We start from the raw sequence: 13,340 nt of genomic DNA, 5'->3' as shown, positions 1-13,340 counted from the left end.
TACAAAAATACGATTGCAAAGTCACATAATACTCAGTAATCATACTAGCTACCAGTGGCCAATGGGGAAATTTTCCGAAAGGAAACTCGACACATATAACATATAGCAACTAATATCCGCAAATGCGGTCTAGTAATCGTGTTGATGATACTTAGATTCCACAGCAACTCTACATAAAGGGAAGCCGGTAGTAATCGTGTTATATGGACCCTTCACCACTGCTAGCTATAATTCTAACCGGAACACAACAATATTAGACAGTAGTGCTTGTAGAAATATGGCAGTGCCCAGCGACCATCGTACACAAGGAGACATAGTGCTCGTTTTAAAAAATGCCAGCATAATTGTGTCGGCTGGAGGCATAACCCACATACGTCATTCGACAGTTTATCTAGGCCTCTCCGTTTACCATCAGGCACTGAGGGTCGATTTACCGAATCATTAAAAAATATTGAGGTTTGGCGGCAAAAATATAGCAATGATAACCAAGTAAATACAATACGTACTAAAAAAATAGTAAATCGTCACACGATTTATAATAACGTTTTGAATGTTTTTGTTTAGCGTATTGTGTTATGCACAATGCAACATTCAAATACCATTGTAGTTGTGAAGGACGATTCATAGCTAGTCGTGACTGATTGAACGATGTCTATTTCTCGTGATATGTTATTTAAGCATAATTTAAACTACAACTCCCTTTACTGTTAAATATTGTAATCTCCAGTGTTAAATAAAGTTTCTTGTATATATCATAACAATAAATCTATTTATATATATATATATAAAAATGAATCCCTATTTCCCTTGGTCACACCATCACGCGTGAACGGCTGGACCGATTTCACTATTTTTTTTTGTTGTGTTTGTTATTGTCAGGAGAAGGGTCTTATGAAATTTTGAAATGAAATTAGAAAATTTAAGAAAACTGAACGAAAATATTAATTTTATATAACTGTCAATTGTTTGAAATAACTGTCAGCGATTGACAGAATGTGCGCTGCAAATTCATATTTAAGACGGGACAACGTTTGTTGGGTCAGCTAGTATATTTTTATTAATGAATATAAGATACCACGCCTTATATTGTCTTTAAACCATGTTGTTTTTTTTTTGTCATTAAAACGGCAAATTGGCTTCACTGTAAAGTAAGATGAAGCCTAAAGAAAATTTAATCTTGTGATATCAAAACATACTCTCGATTTGTCTCCTACTAGTGTCCGCCAAAACTAGTATTTTAACCGAACAGAAAACGAAACCGAATTCTAGTTTCTATTAAGTGAATGTACTGTCGCTTTCAGTTACAGTTTCGGCATTTTTTTTTTAATTTACCGCTGATAGTTCCCGTAACCGAAAACATAACTTTTGTCGGACACCACCTCCTCTACTTTCAATATTCATTTTATGTACTCTCCAGTTTTGAATATACTTTTGGCCTGTTCATTGTTTATTTATGTTAGTTTGACAGTCATACCAAATGACAATGGTTCTGGGGTAATAGATTCTATCTAGCTTGCCTTATGGTACATATTTCGCCATTCTCCAATCTTCAAATTCCCATTGCGAAGAAGGTCCACTAAAAACATAATATTGCACCAACAGTGCTGAAAAATCACTTTGTTAACAACGGCTTCACACTCCGATAGTCATTTGGGTGGTAATATTATTCAATGCAGGCCAATTATCGTGGTCGTCGACAGAAAGTTGGTTGACGAGTTGATATTACGTGTTTAGTTGGTTTTTGTTAATTTATTTTCAGTATAGTATGACATATATTTTGGAGCGGCTATTTTTGAACAATAATAAATGGCTTTATTTTAATAACCAGTGTACTGATTGTTTCAATTTTGACGCAATTGTTCTACGATACACTCATTTTAAATACTGCTTCGCTTAATTTATGCATAATAACTGATATAATTCAGAATGGAATACTATTGTTTCTAGTATGGGCCGCAAACTACATTTCCTAAAGCATTACTGATGCCTTAGGAAAGATAGTATCAGCATATCTTTCTGAACTGTGATATTTTAAACTCGTTTACTTAAAGCCGATTTAAATAACTATCCTATTTTTAATATTCGATCCGATACCGAGAATAAAACAATTAAACAAAATCATTTGCAAGCATGTCAAAAATACTTCATTCTGATTGGTCAATTTTCGCGATCGATTGAAAATAGCGATTGGTATCATTTATTGACATCGGTAGTTAGTCAGGCAAAACAAGGCTTTCCACTATCATTGTTTGTAATTTTGTGTTCCCTCATGAGTGCACCAGGCAGGTCGCCAGTCGTATGGCCAAATCTTTTCTACAATATATACAAGGTGTGATTGGCTGACTCCATGTTAGAAGATATCAATAATCTTCTTCTGCTTGGCGATTATCCCGGCCTAGGTGCCAGGGTCCGCTTTCATACTTCGATCCTTCCATTTCGCCCGGTCTTTTGAATCCTGCTCAGTAAGACCATTGACTCTCTTCCCGGAGAACGACAAGCCAACGCTTCCTGGGCTGTCCCCGAAGATATCAGTAATAATTATAATATCAGACTTGTATTATACACTGTGCCACTGCTGGGCACGGGCTTCTAAGTACTGAGAGGGATTAGTCTTAGTCCACTACGCTGGCCTAGTGCGGATTGGTAGACTTCACACATTCAAAATTTCTTTAGAGAATTTCTCAGGTATGCAGGTTTCCTCACGATGTTTTCCTTCGTCATTAAAGCAAGCGATAATTTACAAAGAATACACACATCATTTTTTAGAAAAATCAGGTGTGTCCCATTCGTCTCGGCAGTCCGTTCCACACCCAACTAGCCTATTGCCGCTTTTCAGTATCAGTAATACGTGAGTCTAATTATTCTAATTTCGACAGGAGACATCTCGCAGACGCAAATTGATTAGATTTGCCAAAAGGGTGTGTAAGAAAATGTGCAAAAAACATTGCAAGATATTCTATACCGAGTTAACGTTCGATACGGTACGAATTATGATTATAAAGATTTTTAGAGTAACGATTATTGTTCACTGTTGTTTCCAAATGTAATTTAGTAGGTAAATTAGGCATGTATGTAGGTAGGGTAGGCAGTAAGTAGGTAATCATTGATTAGGTAGGATTCAGTATGAAAATATATTTTGTTACGTTCAATTTAATGAGTAAAAACACTTACTAATTGATTTTAATGTTGAGAGTTTTTGTGGTTGAATTGTTAACTGCATCTTAACTCATGTACTACAGTACTGTTTGTTTCCCGTAAATTTATTTTTAAAAGTATCCTAAGTCCACGACTTTATTTGCGATAGGTAGGTAGAGTAATTAGCATTTAGCGCGCACATAGTTTGCCAAATTTATTTCTATCTCATGCTTTGTTAGGCGGTTTGTCGTCACAAGGAAAAAGAGTCATTTACGTATTTATCTTTACAATCGAAAAAAATATTTCTACTTTCCGGTTTGAAAAATGAATCTAGGACTTCGCCTATTAAAGCATAAACTACTAATCCAATGTAATAATTAAACATGAACGGACACAGGTATAAAGTATAGTATACCCTTACAAGTTATACTAAATCCTATGTATGGATGTATGTTTGTTCGTCTTTCACGAAAAAACGAATGAACGGATTTGGATGAAACTTTACAGTAATATTGATTATTCATCAGAATAACACAAAGCCTACAATTTATGATTTTGTGTAATTTGGTCAAGTATGACCAAATACAACAATAAAACTTAACAAGTAAGTCGGAAAAAAAGAATTATCCCGGAAAACTCCTTGACGCGGGCAAAAGCTAATAGATTATAATGTAAAAGAAGAGAAAATTCCAATTACATATTTTAATGATGAAGTATTAAAGCCGAATTAAACATGTTTTTTACTTGAACTTTCGACGCCTCATTTAGCTAATTATTGGCGAATAATTCGCCGAACTACTCGGCGAATAAAAATGACTATGAATCATGAGTAACGAACACACCCAAATAAACTGTTTGCATACTCATATTCGTGGCTGTATTCATTTCGGCAAATGTTAATCTAAATATAATCAAGTGATAAATCCATTCGTACTATATAAACAATGCAAGTCGCTGGATCAAATAAAACGCTGCAATTTTTAAGCTATATATTTTTTAAAAATATATTTATGTATATTTGCTTATATGACTGCCTCGGTGGCGTAGTTGTATTGCATGTCCGGTACAATAGCGCTCTGAGGTCCTGGGTTCGAATCCCGGGTCGGGCAAAGTGATATTTGGGTTTTTCTGCTCAGTATCAGCCCGGAGTCTGGAATTTGTGCCCGATATGGCGATAGGCTCGCCCCCTATCACATCATGGGACGGAACATACTTGGCGAAAAGTGGGTGCCTTAGTTGCGCCTCTGCATACCCCTTCGGGGATAAATGCGTGATGTTATGTATGTATGTATATTTATGTATAAATATTGTTTATGAAATTAATTGGCGGAGGATAATGGACTCTGATGATAAACCTGATACCTAAGGTGTTACCTCTGCCTTTTTACTTTGAAGGTGCCGAAATCAACTTTTTTTTTATAGGCGCAGTGCATTGGAATTCACAATTATATAATTTTTGGCTAATCATTTCGCTCGCATATTATTTTAATTAATTTATATTTGATAACAAATCTGTGGATATCAACGGAGATCATACTATTTATCCCATAAGAAAATACTTGTGTAAACATCTTCAATAAGTTACATATACATAGGTATATTTTATGTTATAATCCGTTAGCCGTCAGTGAGAGTATTTTTTTCTCCATAACAACTTTCACTCGTGGCGAAAGTGGCCGATCGCCCACCAGGAACAAATTTTGTGCTAGTCATATTTGCGGTAATACGCACTTATTGATTTCATACTCGTTTCCTTATCTTAGCTTTAAAAGATTTGAAGGAAAATATCCAAAGAAGTCGTGTACTATAATGTAGCGTAGGCTGAACTAGTAAGGCGCGTTGCTACCGAAGGCAGTGCAATGCAGTGGTGCCTCCAAGGCTGAAGGGCCCACGGACCCTGACCAAAATTTTTTTAAGGTCAACACTCCACGGAAACTAACAAAGCATCTTAGCAACCGAAAAGATTAATCAATTATTGTTTATAATAGTTTGCAAATTGATATAAACAAAGATTTTGATAACTTATAATAGACAGTGAAATGCCATGAGAATATCCTCATTGCTGCAATAGTGTTAATTTTTGTTTGAATATTTGTTTGTATGACTTAATCTTTGAAACGGCTACATCAATTGTTGGTATTTTTATACAGTTAAAACATTTTTTAGATAGTCAATTATTAATAATGTATTCCTAAAAAGAACAAATTAACGCGGATGAAGCCATTAACCTAATAATAAATTGATAATTATGTTTTATTTGTAACAAAATCTTGCTCGAGTTTTATAGAATTTAATCATCATTGTTTACGAAGTGTGTATTCGATTATTTTTTTGTTGTGTCAAATGGAAATACAGCTTTTTTGTAATTGTATAACAAACTTGAAAAATACCATGTTTTTATTACGGTTTTTATAAACAGGATCAATGCTGATTGTCTTATTATTTATTAACTATCTTTTGCTCGCGGCTTCGCCCGCGTGAAGGAGTTTTCCGGGATAAAAGTCCCGCTATATATTTTCCCGAAATAGAAAGTAGCCTATAACCTTCCCAAGGTCTTAAACTATCTCCATAACAAATTTCATAAAAATCCGTTAAGGCGATACCTCAAGGTCCATTTTCATACATTTTGTTTCACCTTTAATCTGGGTAACTAAACAAGTATTGGCAAGTAAAGAATTTAAATTCACGTCTAGTTAGTGATTAGTTCTCGCAGTTGAAGAAAAACGTAAAATAATTAATAATCATGGATATTTCGGCCTTTAAAATTTAATATGACGAAATTTTAAAGGCAGAAATATCCATGATTATTAATTATTTTTACGTTTTTCTTCAACTGCGAGAACTAATCACTAACTAGACGTGAATTTAAATTCTTTACTTGCCAATACTTGTTTAGTTACCCAGATTAAAGGTGAAACAAAATGTATGAAAATGAACCTTGAGGTATCGCCTTAAGTAGATTTTGAGAAAATCTGTCACATACATACAGACAGAAAAAGGGACTTTGTTTTATAATATGTGTAGATTATAATAGCTGCAGAGTAGACGTTACTAATTTTATGAGCTGTTTTACCATCTTATAACCACCTTCACCAAGCACTGACACCGAAACTATCGGTTTAATTTAAAGCTTCATTAAAAAAAACGTTCTTGCCTTGCACGTGCGATTTTTTTAAGTACACAAAAAAGTTGCTCCGTCTGATCATGATCGTATTGCATTTCTCACAGGCGTTATAGGCAATACTCGCTTGATCTAAGCAATAATCGTATACGATTCTGACAGTCAAAAAGTTTATAGTTCTCTGCTGCGTCTAAATTATAATGCAACTAGTTGACCCGACAGACGTTGTCCCGTCTTAACTATGAATTTGCAGCGCGCATTCTGTCAATCGCTGACAGTTATTTCAAACAATTGACAGTTATATAAAATGAATATTTTCGTTAAGTTTTCTTAAATTTTCTAATTTTCTGCGCAATTTTTTAAATTTTTTCTTTCATAAGAACCTTCTCCTGACAATAATAAACACAACAACAACAAAAAATAGTGAAATCGGTCCAGCCGTTCACGCGTAATGACGTGACCGAGGGAAATAGGAATTCATTTTTATAAACATATGTAGATAATCTCCTGACAATTATTGCTAGCAATAAATGTCGTTTAGACGTATTTAAATGAATGCCGATGTATTTTAGCGACCGTCAACGGACGCAATCACGGATGCAATAATGTTCGTGGACACTGGACAATTGAATACCTATTGATATTATGTTTAAAATACATATAGTTACTACCACATTCAATAAAGCTTTGCCTACAATTTTTTTTTCACATTTGTAACAGATGTTTAATATTTCAAAGCAAACATAGTGCTGTGTAAATAATACATAATATATTTTATATATTCGTAATGAACGCGTGCGAATGAACAGTTCAAGGCCGATTTTTACCATTCATTTTTTGTATCGACATATTGAATCATAACCAAATAATCGGTGGAGTAAGCCTGTTCGTGTGTCCACCCACGAGGTGGACCAGTAGCGAAGGGTGAAATTTTTGCAAAAGGTAACCCGAGGCAAAAAAAATTGTCTTAACTATCATATCGCAGCAAATTTAACAGAAAACAAAAACTAAGACAAACGTAAGTAAACCTCAAGGGGAAGCCGGTAGGAATCGGGTTGTATGGACGCTTCGCTGAGGTGGACAGATGGCCACATAAAAGTTGCAGGAGGTCGCTGGATGCGGGCCGCTGCCAATAGGGCGATCTGACAATCTTTATGGGAGGCCCATGTTCAGCAATGGACATCCTGCGGCTGATGATGATGATGATGATGCAGAGTGTTCTGGAATGGAGACCGCGTCTGGGTAAACGGAGCGTGGGACGCCCTTTGATTGGATGACGAATTACACTAGAGGGTCGGCAGCGACGTAATGCATAAAACAGAGGCTCTGTAGCGTACCTTGGGAGATACCTATTTCCAGCAGTGGACTGCAACGGGTTGATGATGATTGAATCATTCTTGTAGTTTTATTTTATTTATTTATTTATTAGGTTTTCCAGCAGACTTAACACTACGATTACAATAATTTAAATATTATAACTTATAGCTATAATGTAAGCCCAAGTTAGGAAACTACATGCACATAATTTGAACTAAAAGTGACTTACCCGCAGCAAATTAAGCACAATATAATTTGGAGACGTTCACGCAGTATGTTAACCTATGCTACACTATATAAATCCGGTAGAGAAATTAAAACAAATATTAAAAAAAAAAGTTACTCACAAAAAATAACCTAAAATCTGTGCAAGCTGTAGCTAAGAATAAGCAAAATTCCAACAGAGGTTAATTAATATTTATATTTGATTTTTGAACTTAAATACCATATTTTGCTTCTACTGTAAGATACATAGAGGTTTATTTTGTCAGGCGGCGTGCGCCCTCACCGTGGGCGTGGGCAGCTACAGCGACCCCCCCGACATGCAGGGGCTGGCGCACTTCGTCGAGCACATGGTGTTCATGGGCAGCGAGAAGTACCCGAAGGAGAACGAGTTCGATTCCTTTATTAAGGTATGAGACTAATTATTGACATCTATCAATCATCAGGCGCTTTAACTGTGAAGGAAAAGATTGGGATGAACCTGAGAACTCATCAAAATTAAAAAATCCGGTGTATGTAAAGTCTGCCAATCCACACTAGGCCAGCGGAGTGGACTAAGTCCTAAAACCTCGCAGAAGTAGACGGGGCCTTCGCCCAGCAATTGCCCGTAACCAATGAAGACATCAGGCAGTTGGCCTGTCATAAAACAAAGTAATTTCTTTCCTGTCACATACTTAATACAATGTGTTTGATGGATTATGAAAGAAATAGGATTGTAAAACGATTAGTGGATTTATTGAGAACAGTAAAGACTAGACAACGACAAAATAGAAGTATACAATTTCTAAATTTAAAGCGGCATACTGCCAGTACTAATATAGCTCACATTGGTTGTTATTGTTTGGTTTATACTCTTTGTTACTATACAGTTCCAACAGTGTTTCGCCGATCCTCGGACATAAGAGATATTAGAAAAAAAATATCCCACATAAACAGCCAAGAGTGGAAATGATGCCATGGAAATTTCCAGAAAAAAGGCGGCTCCGACAACGCGTCGACGGACTGCGAGGTGACAACGTTCTACTTCGAGATCCCGGAGCGTCACCTCGCGCACGCCATGGACATGTTCAGCCAGTTCTTCGTCAGCCCGCTCATGCTCAAGGAGGCCATGCAGAGGGAACGGGAGGCTATTGAATCCGGTGAGTTGTATTACACAGTGTAGTTTACTATAACATGACGTCACAACTCACAATGTCACGTGACCGTTTCCGCGCGACTGTTCAAATGATTTTTTGTATTTTCAAGAAAAAGGTACCAGTTTGGTTATCACCGGGTGTGATATATACATATACCCCTGCGAACGGGGTACAGGCGATCCCCCGGCTTAGCAACCACGGTGGTCCCTAGGAAGAATTAGATCAGAAACCACAGTAATCATCGCGAGGGGGGGACGGACCTGTAAACGGGATGCTGGCATCTCCCGGCTAAGAGACTGCAAGGCCTAGGAGAAAAGAAGGGAGGGGATAATATGAATGGAAGAGAAGGGGAAGGAGAAGGAACCCTTTTAGGATAGGCTGAGGGAAGAAGGAAGGGAAATGCTCGCGAGCCCTTAGAGACCTCAATGTGTACTTAGGAACAATGAGGTATACACACTTAACTGTGTGCCTAGGACCGGGATATGTGTGTGTCACGCGCCAAATATCCCCCCGGGCATGGGCGTGCATTCGGTGTGGCGACCGAACGCACGAGAATTGCCTCGGGGGTGGGGGTGGGGGGGAAGTGAATTAGGGTTCGGATAGTGTCGACCGACGAGATGATTGCCCTCGTCAGTTCACACAATTATGTCGGCCAGTTTCCCTACTACTCTTGAAAACTAATGTTTTAAGAAATCAGTTATAATAGGGGACCGGCCTATGCTTGATTTTGTACATTATTCTACATGTAATGGCTTTTAATACGAAAAAGAAGCACGTCTGCGAAAACAGCATAAAAATTGGTTAAAAAATGAGCGAGTAATTCATATTTAAAATATTGTAACGTGCAGAAGTGGGCACGATGTGGGGATATCGCTTCATCTCTTTCTTTCGCACGCGTCGTAATTCCCGATGACGTCACATGTGGATATTTTGTCTCTTTTCTGTTTCTTGTTAACCGAAACTCCTTCACCGAAATTCAAAGACATATAACTTGTTGATTTTTTACCGGATTTTAATAATTCCTTTTGTGTTATAATTTATATAACGTAAATATTTGATAATAGTAAAGAACAAAAATGAGTCCGGTACCCTATTGCGTCGATTTAAGGTAAAAATAACCAAAACTCAAGTAATCGTTTCGACATATTCCCATAACCATAACCTCTCAAGTAATGACGTGGAATATTGTAAATTGCATTATGCATGGTTTAAAGTTAAACCGACCGAACGTTTAACATGATACGTTACTCAACCGTTAAATTGTTGCACAATCAGTCAATGTTATTGCATGCAAATTTCTGTTAGTAAAATTTATTTACTATGTTCGTCTTTATTGTTACGGCCGCGACTAAATGATTCTACTGCACCTAATGGTAAGTAGAATGGGGCCATATAGAATGTGGAATGGTGAGAGATGATGCCCCTCGTCAGTCGACACAATTATGTCGGCCTGTTTGGACTGGATATACAGGCTGATCCCGAAACGCGACACTTTTACGTGGGTCACTATGAGATCGGGGCGGATATAAAATATATCCTACTTCCCGGTTTCGCACGCGTAGAAAACCGTCCCAAACATAAAAAGTAGTCTGTAGTAATAGTCTTAGGGATAATGCACCTTATTGGCGAAATAGTAATTACAATCGGATCAATAAGTCCAGAAATAGGAGCGATTGAACTCAAAAACATAACATCAACTTTATTATATTAACTAGAAATAGTAGAATTCTAACTAAAGTTTTTAAGTAAATTACAAATATCCTAAAATGCCGACAACTTTTATCAGATATCTAAGTTTAATAAAAAGTAGGATATTATCTGCTCCCAATTATACTCTGTTCACCTATGTTTAAACTACATGAAAATCCGTTCAGTAGTTTTAACAGATGTTTTCTAACAAACAGACGGAAAATAATTCTAAATTTCACTAATTCGCCTTCTATTACCTACTCTTTAGTAACCCCTTTCTTTTTATTACTTGCAATTTCTAGATCCATTTATTATCTGTATAAATATAGATACCACTTAACGAATTTATCTAATAATTAAGCTAAAAGTAACGAAAACTACATTTTATATTTATTATCATAAACAATTAATTATGAGCACGATATTTTAATTTTAACGCCATTTAAAAACATATTAAATTTATTTTATGGTTGTCGTTGTGTCGTATGGTTTGTGCATTGCTAACACGAGACGGTTAATAAGGTGTGACGTCACATACTCTATGCCAGGAAAGGCGAAACTTTAATGGTTAATATGCCATTATTTATAAAAAAAATATAACCTGTAACATACCATTCAGGACCGGTTTTATCTATCCGAGTGACCATTTTTAGCGACTTTTTTATCCTTGCGGGATCGAATCAGGAACGAGGTGATCCGCAGGAGAACCAAAGTAACCGACATCCCGTAGAGTTGCGAAACTCAAGTGGCAGTGGGCAGGGCGCATAGCTCGTAGATCTGATGGCCGTTGGGAAAAGTTCTGGAGTGGCGACCACGAACCGGGAGACGCAGCGTAGGCAGGCCCCCCACGAGATGGACCGACGACCTGGTGAGGGTCGCCGGAGTCCGATGGATAAGGGTGGCCCAGAACCGATCCCTGTGGCGCTCAATGGGGTAGGCCTATGCTTAGCAGTGGACGATTCCCGGCTAAAATGATGATGACGATGATGATGAAAATAAGTACTAGCTAGCTACATTAGCTATTTAATACGATAATTGTCAAAATTTACTTTAAACTTGGGAACAGACCTTTATAATTATTTGTAGTTGGTGGTTACAGGTGGCAGGTCAGTTGTGTTCCGGTTTGAAGGACATTGTAGCCAGTGTAATTACTGGGCATAATGAGACTAGGATGGCGAGCTCAGTGGAATACCAAACAATTGTAATTCAAGGTGTTGGATGGTGTTATTACTGTTTACGGGCGGTCGAATCGCTTACCATCAGGCGAACGGCAAGCTCGTCTCGTCATTCATAACAATAAAAAAAAATGGCAGGCCGCAGGTTGAGTGTAGGGTGTAGTGTTCTAATGACATGTCAGATAGTGATCTCACGTGCGTTGTCACCGCTGTCTTGATGAATAATAATGATATGGAAGGCATTGTATCATCTTCATTGTAACTATAAAAATGTAAATCTGACGTCACTAAGTCCATAGTTCGATTTGTGATTTAAACAAGTTGTGCTTCGAGAAATATGGAAATGGGATTGTAATTATACTGATATTATACCCGAAGGAGAAGGCACAACTGCTGCAATAGTTTTGGGAACGGCAAAGTGATTACTCTTCATCTGTTTTCAATATAGATGTTGCGAGATGTATTCCTCGCCTTATTCTATGGTCTATGGATTCTAAAAATAATGTTTTTTTTTTAATTATTATAGATATGTATTTCATTTAAAATATTAAAATATATACTGAATAAATAAATAGTTGAAACGATTGATCCGTCAATATGGTGTCCATTCAGTGACATGATTTTGCGATGACGTCACATGTCTGTAAATATTTGTTTACATACGTGTGACGTCATCGCAAAATTGGCCGTTCCGTCGTTTCATCTATTTGGTTTCTCTTTTTGGTAACAACAATTAATATTTTTTGTTTATGTTATTGCAAATTACTTTTAACTTTTAAGCTCCATAAACTACGCGGATGGAAATAAATAATTATTCATTTTGCACTCAGTCAAATAGCCTATTACTCCGGTCTATTCTTAATCGAACATTCCAAGGCTGATCGACATACATACATATATAACGTCATACTTTTTCCTTTTGCTGACGTAGGCGGATGTGTTGTATTTACATTTCGGTTACTATGTTAACCCTATGTAGTAAGGTAGAAGCCAATACAATTTACCGGTTAACTCCAGATTCCAAGTTGACACTGCAGAAAACCTAATTCACCCAACTCAGGGATCGAACTAGACATCTCAACACGGCAGTCGACACGCAACAAACCAACAGAGGTTCCAGAACTAAACTACTTTTTACTATTGGCAGAGTTCGCGATGGCGTTACCATCGGATTCCAACCGCAAGGACCAGTTGCTGTCGAGTTTCTTCCCCGAGGGTCATCCGGCGCGGACCTTCACGTGGGGCAACCTCAAGAGTCTGCGGGACAACATTAACGACGATGAGAAGCTGCACCGAGCTGCGCACGAGTTTATGAGAAGGCATTACAGTGCGCATAGGATGACTGTTGCTGTGCAGGTGGGTGGAAAAAAATTACGTACATAACGCATTTATCCTAGAAGAGGGGGGGGGGGGGGGGGGGGGGGGGCAAGAAAACTTTATTCTGATTGGTCCATTTTCGCAATAGATCGAAAAGGTTGATTTGGATGATACTTATATGGGAGGAAATTAATGAACGATCTGTTTAGCTATCTTCGGATCGATCTC

The 13,340-nt window shown here is 37.4% G+C and overlaps 1 protein-coding gene across 2 annotated transcripts in view; it reads left to right on the top strand.

Moving 5' to 3' along the window:
• The window catches only part of LOC115455658 (nardilysin), a 35,768-nt gene that overhangs the window by 4,613 nt on the left and 17,815 nt on the right, over positions 1–13,340 (top strand). For both annotated transcript variants that reach the window (XR_005112119.1, XM_030184317.2), the window contains exons 3-5: positions 8,065–8,205; positions 8,766–8,934; positions 12,943–13,151. Coding sequence is in view for 1 of the 2 variants with exons in the window: in XM_030184317.2 (XP_030040177.2) it covers positions 8,065–8,205; positions 8,766–8,934; positions 12,943–13,151 (519 nt within the window). In the remaining variant the exon portion in view is untranslated. The remainder of the gene's footprint in view (positions 1–8,064; positions 8,206–8,765; positions 8,935–12,942; positions 13,152–13,340) is intronic.

Source organism: Manduca sexta, chromosome 9 (assembly GCF_014839805.1).
Source record: "Manduca sexta isolate Smith_Timp_Sample1 chromosome 9, JHU_Msex_v1.0, whole genome shotgun sequence".
Taxonomy (NCBI): Eukaryota; Metazoa; Arthropoda; class Insecta; order Lepidoptera; family Sphingidae; genus Manduca; species Manduca sexta.
This window is presented reverse-complemented; position numbering and strand designations above follow the sequence as displayed.